The sequence below is a fragment of the Salvelinus sp. IW2-2015 genome, unplaced genomic scaffold (genome assembly GCF_002910315.2).
Source record: "Salvelinus sp. IW2-2015 unplaced genomic scaffold, ASM291031v2 Un_scaffold1294, whole genome shotgun sequence".
NCBI classification, from domain to species: domain Eukaryota; kingdom Metazoa; phylum Chordata; class Actinopteri; order Salmoniformes; family Salmonidae; genus Salvelinus; species Salvelinus sp. IW2-2015.
The window spans coordinates 94033-105797 of NW_019942822.1; the positions used below are offsets into that span (position 1 = coordinate 94033).

Genomic DNA, 11765 nt, shown 5'->3' on the forward strand with positions numbered 1-11765 from the left:
CAGCCAAGTCCCTGTTTTCTTCATATATCTCGCCGTCAACCCTAGAGATGACGAAGCCGGACATCAGCTCTGCACCCGTTACTTGCAAAAGAAGGAACTTAAGACCAGACCCAGAACCTCCCGGATTGTCTGACCGTACGTTGGGGGAGGAGACAGCACCATAGTGGGAGTCGGACCGAATTACACATGAAGGGTAGTGGCTGACGGCACGTATGGAGAAACAGCTTGTTACCCCAAAGGCTGGACGAGAGTAGCAAGAAGAAGGAGAAAATAAGTCAACCAACACTTACTAAATTACTGGGCATATGAAGTGAGAGTAGGACGAGTACCATGCTGCGACTGCTATAGAGGAAACATGGCCAGATGCCGAACATGAAAACAGCAAGTCACTGTCGACTGGTGAAAGACTACGCCGCTTCAAGACCCCAAGGGTCGTAGGAAGGAATGCGAAAAGGACCAGTGTGATCAGACACGTAGACCCGAGCACTCTGCGCTTCGTCATGGGGTGCGCGATGTAGAGACCCAGAACAGTCCAAAGCTAAGATCGACCCGGTTATTAAGTCTCAGGAAGCATTATTTACACTTGATGCCCTTAAAGTTGCAAAAAACAGCGCGAGTGTATGGTCACGGATATAACTCGTGTGGAAGAACGTATCACGGCGTTTACATTGTAAAAGGACAACCAGAAATCAAGAGCTGGCGGAGGTGAGTCTATATGAGAAGAAATGTTCAACCTAAAAAGGTTTATCGGATCCTGGGACAGTCGTAATATGCGGCACGTCTTTGCGGGAGGTCCGCTTCAGATTATCACTCGCGGAGTGCATTGTGAAGAGTTATGACGTCGCTGGCCCTTTGTGTGGACTATTACTACACATGATAATAGAAATATGTAGGACTAATTGAGAATTCATTTAAGAGACTGCATCTCAGAGAACAATGAGAAGAGGATTGTGGAAAAAAATATCGGATCAAATGACACACAAATTGAGAGACATTTCCCAAATTTACGCATCTTAAAATATAAGTTATCAAACACAATGGTTGCAAGGTTACAAAGCTAGATCTCAGTAGTCCGCTGCTAGATATGATCTACAATAGAGTCTGCTACGAAGCAGGAGAGAATGACCCAAAAAAACAACGCACTGTTATCATCCGGTGCTAGCACAACAAGGAGTAAAAGTACAGGCCCAGGCAGCCCATATAAGTGGCAAGCCAGACATAAGAGCACGTGCTTGACACTTTACGTGGGATGTCGAGTGTGTAGGGGTAATGAATCTGAGGAGCCCATTTCTACGTGTTGCGTTGATTCCCATGATCCGTGTGGGAGAGTGAATTTAAAGACTTATAATTCCGTCATACACACTAAGAATCCTCGTGCTTACTCTTCCCGTTCTATTCTATTTTCATGCTCTCGTATCTTTATGAGGAGCATTACAATTTCAGCTTGTCCGCCACCCTGGCGGCCCATCCATTACGCCAGTGACACCCTCTCAAGGAACCCAGTTGTTTCCGATAACCTTTTTGTTAAACACATCCAGCAACTATGGACGAACCCCTCGAGACAGCCCAGCACCTGACACGTGTTGAAGCGTGCAGCGTGTGTGCCTGTCACCCAGCTCCACGCCTCAAAGCAAGGCCGTGACATGCCTTTACAACCACTGCTGCCCAGTTGATCATACCATGTCCCCTCCTCCCCGCCCCTAGCACTAGGAAACCCGGACCTGTGCACCGACGTGCTACCTTGTCACCGACGCTGCAGTGCCTTCTATCAACCTCTAGAGACAGTTAGAAAAGATACTCCGATAATGATCAGGCTAATTTGAAAAGCAGAACTCAGATATTTACGTCCTGAGGCTAACATGATGCTATCTGGCACCCTCACTTACAAACCATCTTGTGACATCTATCAATCTATTCTGACATGACACGCTTGGGGTTCTGACGTCTATCTACTGCCTGCATTCCAGATCATGTAACTGAAATACTAATGCTCATTTGTGATGAATATGCTCCACCCGGAACGATAACCCGCCAGAAAGGAGAGTGTTGTCTCCAGGTGAAGTCCCAGACACACCACCTCATAGAGCCGGTTTGCGCTCCCTCTAGTTTGCTTACCAATTAGGGTTCTGGGCCTCGTAAGAGTTATTTACCCACTAAGCTCCAAGATCACGACCGTGCTGAGATCTACACCTGCAAAGTTGCTAGTACTGCCTATTGGGGGTTGTTAGAGCTGGGGTTTCTGTTACAGCGACTCCCTTGTGAATCAAGCTAGATCTGTAAAAGGGCTTTATAAATAACATCTAGATTGATTATTGATTTTAAGTGAATTAACATTGATGTTTAATATGAGGGTAAGCATGAAATATCCTTATTTCATTTATTAAAACTATGGTCAACTAGGTACTTAGGATTGTCAATGTTCTTCCCTGCCGATGGCAAACTGGTAGGCAGTTGTGAAGAGACTCCCTCAGTATGGACGCGAGTTGTGAATTGACCAACATAATATAGATAATGTGATTAGAGCATTTCAATTAATTGGTCTGTTTTCTCGTTAAACCATACCCGGGCCGCATCTATTAGACCAACTCCTGACAATGTGACACAGAGTATAAGAATTATGACTATACCATGAATTTAAAAGTGTTACTTCAAGTTTAAATACAAAAGCGACAATAGCATTGCCACATAGATTTTCTGTATTACCAAAATTTACCATGTGATTTTGGTAACTTTGGTAAAGACTTACCCCAGGTAGTTTTTGCAATCATACAATAATCTTAAAGGAACTGGCGTCACCATTCGCGACCCGACCGCTGATTCATGCCCCGGCGCTCCAAACCAGATGGGTGTCCACATCAATCGCCTGGCCATGTGGGCCAAAAAGAGTGGGCACAGGCGCCAGAGGGGCGCCGCAAGGATGGACTGGTCCAGTGGGTGTTACCGCCCCCAGAATGTCCCTAGGGTTAGGTTCCGGGTTAGGGTCATGGTCCCGCGAGTAGGGTCATATGCCGTTGATACATGTTCCTGACAGCTGGCGGCAACCAGACGGCGACCTGGGCCGTTGTGGAGTGGAGCGCGGACGCGATGACACATCACTGTAGGGGTTGACGAGGCATTCCACCTCTGCATGAGTAAAGTCCCTAAGAAACTAGACAACGCCCCCAGACAGACACACCAAGAGGACACACGATATAACTTTGAGACCACCCACAGAAGACACGACAGGAAACCAGCACAACACAGATTACTCGACAACAAGGCACAGAAAAGTATTATACCGAACACCACAGTGACACACAGTATACAGACACCAGCAGACCGGACAACCACAAGGGAACAAAGAGCGTAAACCAGACAGACAACAAGTACAACCAACAGATATACATTGACTTAACCACTAAGAACTAACACAGTGTAGTACAGCATCTAACCGATGACATGATTCCCGACTTACCGACAGAGTCAGAAACGGTGTGTAGATATCCTACCTCGGACCCCACAGTAACGACTCATCGAGCTATAACAAAGACATCACAGGGAGACAACACAGCCCTAGTACAGGACGACACCAGGACGTGAGCCCATTACAAGGGAATTTCCATATGACATACACACCCACCGGCAGAGACAGCACTAGTAGATACACGACACAGCAGCCAGAACACGGACCGCGATGAAAAGCAGACTATGACAAGAACATACAGCAAGCGAGCAAAGAGCACACAGGATCACATACCAGTCTATAGAGGATTACGACCCCAGTCCATAACGAGACCACACAGAGACACACGCATACAGACACATCAAGTTAGTATAGACAACGACAGAAGCATAGAGTATCATAGGAAACAGGAACATAAAACCAACGGAATTATATAGGGAGCCACACAAGAGACAATACGAGTATATAACAACGACAGAGACATAACAACGTATTAAGAGCACCACAGACCGACTTACACAGTATGAGCCACATACATCTTACATCCAGCACAGAGACACACAGAGAACATGGACCAGGTAGTGACCAGAGGCACACACGAGGACCGGATACGAGCCTCACAGTAACAGTTACAGGACACACCAGAGGACAAAAACAACAGAGGGACACAGCAACTAGGGGTATTACGGAGGCACACAGAGATCATGACAGAATATGACAGGACACACAGCAGGACATAACAAGAACACACGGAGCCATGACAAGAAAGACATACAGTATACAGACCACACAGAGACACACAAAAGAACACACAACAGTATACAGGCACCACCAGAGACATTACAGTATACAACACACAGAAGACTACATATGCAGACACACAGGACACACATACAGTATAACAGACACACAGAGACACACAGAGAACACCCACAGAGACACACAGAGACACACAGAAGGAGCATACCAGTAACAGACGCACTGGACCAAGACATACCATATACAGACACACAGAGACATACAGAGACACAGAGAGACATACAGTATACAGACACACAGAGACATACAGTATACAGACACACAGAGACATACAGAGACACACAGAGACATACAGTATACACACACACACAGAGACATACAGTACACAGACACACAGAGATATACAGTATACAGACACACAGAGACACACAGAGACATAAAGATACAATAAGAAACACACAGAGACATAAGGAGACATACAGAGAAACACAGAGACACACAGAGACATAAAGAGACAAACAGAAACACGCAGAGACACACAGAGAGACAAAGAGACATACAGAGAGACACATATAAATACATAGACCCACAGAGATATACAGAGACACACAGAGACATACAGAGAGACACATAGAAATACATTTACACACAGAGATATCCAGAGACATACACACACAGAGACACACAGACATACAGAGACACACAGAGACACACAGAGACACACAGAAACATACAGATAGACACAGAGACATACAGAGACACACAGAGACATACAGATACACACAGAGACACACATAGACACACAGATACACACATAGACACACATAGACACACAGATACACACAGAGACACACAGAGACATACCGCGAGATAAAGATATCAGGACCTGACAGTACAGTTACACAACCAACTACGAGAGAGAGGGAGAGGGATAGAGAGAGAGTTAGAGGGATGTATAGAGAGAGGGATAGAGAGAGAGGTAGAGAGAGGCGGAAAGAGAGAGAGGGAGAGAGGATAGACGGAGGTTACCCTGCGTTCAGTCAGACAGAGAGGGAGAGAGGGAGTGAAAGGGACAAATGGGGAGGGAGGCAGAGTGATATTGACCTCATCCCGTCAGTAGAGGATGCCTGGTTATTCTTTAAAAGTGCCTTCCTCACCATCTTAAATGAGCATGCCCCATTCAACAAAAAATTGAAGCAGGAACAGATATAGCCCTTGGTCTCTCAAGACTTGACTGCCCTTGACCAGCACAAAAACATCCTGTGGCGTTCTGCATTAGCATCGAATAGCCCCCGTGATATGCAACTTTTCAGGGAAGTTGGGAACCAATATACACAGGCAGTTAGGAAAGCTAAGGTTAGCTTTTTCAAACAGAAATTTGCATCCTGTAGCACAAACTCAAAAAAGTTCTGGGACACTGTGAAGTCCATGGAGAATAAGAGCACCTCCTCCCAGCTGCCCACTGCACTGAGGCTAGGAAACACTGTCACCACCGATAAATCCACTATAATTGAGAATTTCAAAAAGCATTTTTCTACGGCTGGCCATGCTTTCCACCTGGCTACCTCTACCCCGGTCAACTGCCCGGCACCCCCCACAGCAACTCACCCAAGCCTTCCCCATTTCTCCTTCACCCAAATCCAGATAGCTGATGTTCTGAAAGAGCTGCAAAATCTGGACCCATACAAATCAGCCGGGCTGGACAATCTGGACCCTCTCTTTCTAAAATTATCAGCCAAAAATGTTGCAACCTCTATTACTAGCCTGTTCAACCTCTCTTTCGTATCATCTGAGATTCCCAAAGATTGGAAAGCTGTCGCGGTCATCCCCCTCTTCAAAGGGGGAGACACTCTAGACTCAAACTGTTACAGACCTATATCCATCCTGCCCTGCCTTTCTAAGGTCTTCGAAAGCCAAGTCAACAAACAGATTACCGACCATTTCGATTCCCACCGTACCTTCTCAGCTATTCAATCTGGTTTCAGAGCTGATCATGGGTGCACCTCAGCCACGCTCAAGGTCCTGAACGACATCATAACCGACAACGATAAGAAACAATACTGTGCAGCCGTATTCATCGACCTGTCAATCACCACATCCTCATCGGCAGAATCATATGCCTTGGTTTCTCAAATGATTGCCTCGCCTGGTTTACCAACTACTTCTCTGATAGAGTTCAGTATGTCAAATCGGAGGTCCTGTTGTCCGGACCTCTGGCAGTCTCTATGGAGGTGCCACAGGGATCAATTCTCGGCCACTTTCTCTCTTATACATCAATGATGTGCGCTCTTGCTGCTGGTGATTCTCTGATCCACCTCTACGCAGACAACCCACCATTCTGTCATACTTCTGGCCCTTCTTTAGGACCACTGTGTTGAAACTAACCTCCAATTTGAGCTTCAATGCCAATACAACTCCCTTTCGCATGCCTCCAATCTCTGACTCTTTAAATGCAAGTAAAACTAAACGCATGGGCCGTTATATGTCATATGCTCTTACAATCCCAACGCTGGCGCCTGCACCTGCCTGCACAGTCCAGCATCACTACTCTGGGGACGGTTTCTGACTAGTAGAATATGTGGACAACTACATACCTATCGGTGTCTTGAATAGACTGTAAACTCTCCTTCCAGACTCACATGAAACATCTCCAATCCCAAAGTCATAAATTACAGCTCAGAATCAGCGACTTCAATATTCGTCAACAAACAAGCATCCTTCACTCGTAGCTGGCAAATACCCTCGGTTAATAACTCCGCATCTATCACTTAGAGACCGATCCTCTCTGCGACTTCAGCCATTCATTTACAAAATAGGCTCCAACATCTTCTACTCAAACAAATGGATATGCGTGTCTATCACAGTTGCCATCCGTTTGCTCACCCAAAGCTCCCATATACTACCAGCCACTGCGACCTGGTATGATCTCGCTTTGCTGGACCCTCGCTTCATATATCGTCATCACAACCCACTGGCTCCAGGGTCATCTTACAAAACCCTACTAGGTAAAGCCCGCCTTATCGCAAGCTCACGGTCACCCATCAGCACGGCACCCACCCGATAAGAGACACGCTCTTCCAGCACGGCTATTTCTTCACTGGTCACCCCAAAGCCAATTTCCTCTTTGGCTCGCCTTTTCCTTCAGTTCTCCTGCTGCCAATGACTGGAACGACATCTGCAAAAAATCATGAAAGTGGAGGGACTCATATCGCCCCACTAACTTTAAGCACCAGATGTTATCTGACTTATGTTTCGTTTACTCCATGTGGTAAACTCTGTTGTTGTTGTTTGTGTCGAAACTGCTTGCTTTAGTCTTTGACCAGGTCGCCATTGATAAATGGAGAACTTGTTCTCAACTTGCCTACCTGGTTGGAATACAGGTGAAAATAAAAAAAATAAAACAAAAGGAGGCAAGAGAGAACAGAGGAAGAAAGAATAGTATACACTACGATGCTGTAACAACTACTTCTGAACAGTAGACAGCAGTGTCTGGTTGCCTATCCAAGCAACAGGGATTCATCACGTTCCTGCGCTTTTCATTCTACCAGCAAAACGGTGCGCTGCACTCTTATTCAGGAAAGATGTTATGACACTTAACGGTTTTATTCATTTATAAACTGAAACAGGCCCAGGGAAGCCTTTCCTAAATCATCCTACTGCGTAGCAATTGTTATCCCAAAGGTTATATGACATTCAACACATTCTCTATTTACTTGCGTGCCTGCTGCTCTCTCTCTCTCTTCATCACTGCTCTCCTCTCGTCTCCACATTCTCTTCGCTCAGTCTGCTCCTACTCGCTCATCCTCTCCTCGTCTACTGTCTCCGCTCATCTTCACTCACGTACCTTCGTCCCTTTTCTATACGGCATCTTCTCATCACATACTCATCAGCCCCTAGTTCTCGGGCCACAATCTCGCAACTTCTCTCTCTCTCACTACTCTCTCTTCGCGCCCTCTCTCCTGCTCCTCTCCTCTCGCTCTTTTTTCCTCCCGTCTTCTCCACTCTCTTGCTTCTCTCTCCCTGTCGGTGGCTCTGTCGTTTCTCTCGCCCCCCCTCTTATCTCCCTCTCCTCTCTCTCGTCGCTCCCTCTCCTCCTCTGTCTCTCTCTCGCCACTCTTCTCTTTCTCTCTCGGCCTTTTCTCACTCTGATTCTCACTCTCTCGCTCCTCTCTCCCGCTCTCTGTCTTTTCTCTCTCTCCCCCTCTTCTATCTCCCTCTCCCTGTCTCTTTTACTCCCTCTCTTTCACTCCCTCTCCCTCTCTCTCACTCACTCCCTCTTCTCTCTCCCTCTCTCCTCTGCCTCTCTCTACTCTTCTCTCTCTCTCTTTTTCTCCCTCTCCCTCTCTCTTTCACTCCCTCTCTTTCACTCCCTCTCCCTCTCTCTCTCTCTCTCTCTCTCTCTCTCTCTCTCTCTCCTGTAGAGCAGACTTCATTCATCCCTGTACCTTCTAAGTCTCCCTTTCAGCTCTCTAATTCTTCCTCTACAACGTGTATTCCTCCACACAGGAGCTTAGGCTGCTCTTCTCTGTCTAATCTACTATGGCGGGTTTCCCCCTCCGTCTCTCTCTGCCTTTCGCTTTCTCTCTCCCTTTCTCTCTCCATCTCTCTTACTTCTCTCTAATCTGGTAGAAGTAAATTAAGCTTTTCTTTCTCCCTCTCTGCCTTCCTGTCCACCTTTTCTCTGACCCTCTCTCTCTCTTTATCCTGTCTTTCTCACCCCCTCCTCTCTCTCTGCCTATCTCTCTCCCCTTTCTCTCACCCTCCCTCAATTCTTTCACATTTTCCCTCTGTTATTCTCACCCCATCTCCCTTCACTCCCCTTTCTTTCTCTTTCCCTATCTCTCTCTCACCCCCCCTCTCTCCCTCCCTCTAGCAGGGTAACCTGAGCAGAGTACAGGCGGGCGGTAGGGCGGGCAGTCATGCAGAGCTCAGCCGGGTCTGGCTGGCCTGTAATTAGCAGCTGTCAGAGAGAGAGAGAGCGAGAGAGAGACTGCCTCGCCCGCTCACCTCGCAACCTGGGTGGTATAGGGGGAGAGGAGGGGGAGGAAGGGGGAGGAGAGAGGGAGGGGGGGGAAAGAGGGCAGAGCTCAGCTAACTCGCTCCAGGACCTGGCCTTTTAGGCTTTTAGCTACTCTGAAAATTCTGGTTGTCTGTGAGTAAAATAAATACATTTAAGCCTCTGGACTAGACAAGTCATCAGATAATTTTTTATTGGGTTTGGAGGGACAAGAATGAATCATTCATGTCTGTCTGTTAGTGTTTTTATAGTTTCTTGTGACAGACTGTTCAAAGATCAATTGATTATAATATTACAGCAGGTAGGAGAGGAGGAGGGGTTGTTGTTGTGTTGTCTTACCCTCTGGGCGGCTGGTTGGGTGGAGACTCATAATGATACAGCCTCTGATGTGGCTGCATGTCCACTGGCATTGGTGCTCTGCTCGGGTTACAGGGCAGGACACGACGCCCTGAGGAGAGAAACACAATGAGAAGCACCGTTAGGAGACACAACCACAATAATAACTTAGTACCTAGAATTGTATCACAGGAGGTTGGTGGCACCTTAAAGTGGGAGGAACGGGCTTGTGGTAATGACAGGAGAGGAATCAGTGGAATGGTATCAAATACATCAAACACGTGGTTTCCTGGTGTTTATGCCATTCCATTTGCCCTGTTCCGGCCATTATTATGAACCGTCCTCCCCTCAGCAGCCTCCTCTGATTTAGATACACCATTCAGGATCAGATACCGTCTGAAGACTTGGAGAGGCACACACACACACACACACACACACACCCTGACGTGAGTTCTTATTAACAACATTGTTTTCAGAAGACCACATGTCCTCGTGCCTAGAACCACTAATGTAACCACCTAAGACTACCGACCTTGTTAGGCACTGCCACGTCTATAGCCATGATGTGCTTTTGAAAGCTGGTTCATGCCTCACATTCACCACATTATCCCAGAAACCCTAGCCCCACTCCCAATTTGCATACTCGAAAGCCCCAACGATCCACAGAATGATGCAATCATACTTATGGCACTCACAACTACCCTTTCCCACCTGGACAAAAGGAACACATATGTGACAATTTCCTATTTAAGTTGATCAGCTCAGCATTCACACACCATGTGCCCCTCAAAGCTCAATCACTAACGGCTATGGGAACTGGGACTAAAAACCTCACCTCTGTCAACTGGATCCTGGATCTTTCCTGACGGGGCCACCCCCAGGATGGTAAGGGTAGGTAACAACACATCCGCCTCGCTGATCTCGACACAGGGGCCACTCGGGGTGTGTGCTCAGTCCCTCCTGTTGACTCCCTGTTCATTCGGGACTGCACAGCCAGGCAAACTCCAAACCCATCATCAAGATTGCCGATGACACAACAGAAGGTAGGCCTGATCTAACTTGCAATGATGAGGACAGCCTATAGGAGGAGGTTCAGGGACCTGGCCATGCGGTGCCAGGATAAAAAACGACTAATACAACCTTTCCTACCATGATTCGACAACAGATGGAGTGGATTGGCTTATCAGGAAACGCAGGACGAGATGCCCCATTCTCATCGACTGGCTGTAGTGGAGCAGGACTGCAACGCCTAAGGTTGAGATGCTTCTCAAGCTCTGGGTTCTACATCACAACCCACTTCTTCATGCTTGGTCTTCCTATCTACCAAACACCTTAGAGTCGTTTTGGAAAGAGCCGACAGCATGGGGTATTTTTCTAGATCATAATCCAAAAGGCTCCTTCTTGAGTTAGATTCACAGCTTCACTATCAGATCATCGCTGTGAACTGGTATTTCTGCCCCATTTTAGCATCAAAACTGGTTGCTGGCTATGGAAACTAGCCTTTTTTGGGCCTGCCTCCGAACCGTACGGCCAGTACATCGCTGGGGGCCAAGAGCTACTGCCACAGGTGGGAGGGGGATACAATAAAGACCAAACTACTAATCAGCCGTGTTTCAGAGAAAGGAGGGCCTAAAAATAAAAAATAAACAAACGATTTGCTGTTCTGTTTCCCCAAATAAGAAGGAAACTTCGCCACCACTCCCATAAGTCCTCGCTATATTTTTAATGATATTAGTTTTTAATTATATACTTTGACTACTTGTTCTTCCTTCTTGCCTCCGGAGTGCCAGGTTCAGCTCCAAAACGGTTCTTTTTACACGGGGGTGCAGAATTTCTTTTACGTCGGATACCCCTAGAATGCGTCCATCTATACCGCTGCCTACCAACCACACACCTGCGCATCAAAATGTAATCAGAATCTCATGATTATCTATCCATTCTTCAAACGATGTATCTCTTGTAATGCTTTGTTGTGTGTGTGTCTGTGTATCTGTGCGTGTGTGTGTGTGCGTGTGTGTCTGTATGTGTGTGTCTGTGCGTGTGTGCGTGTATCTGTGCGTGTCTGTGTGTGTGTGTCTGTGCATGTGTGCGTATCTGTGCGTATGTGTGTGTGTGTGTGTGTGCTGTGTGTGTGTGTGTGCGGTGTGTGTGTGTGTGTGTGTGTGTGTGTGTGTGTGTGTGTGTGTGTGTGTGTGTGTGTGTGTGGTTGTA

At 47.0% G+C, this 11765-nt stretch overlaps 1 protein-coding gene across 1 annotated transcript in view; it reads right to left on the minus strand.

The window, feature by feature from the left end:
* Positions 1-11765, minus strand: part of LOC112070325 (zinc finger protein GLI1-like) — a 136068-nt gene that overhangs the window by 24017 nt on the left and 100286 nt on the right. The window contains exon 2 of the mRNA XM_070438917.1: positions 9558-9666. Within this exon, the coding sequence (XP_070295018.1) occupies positions 9558-9628 (71 nt within the window). The 5' untranslated portion in view covers positions 9629-9666. The remainder of the gene's footprint in view (positions 1-9557; positions 9667-11765) is intronic.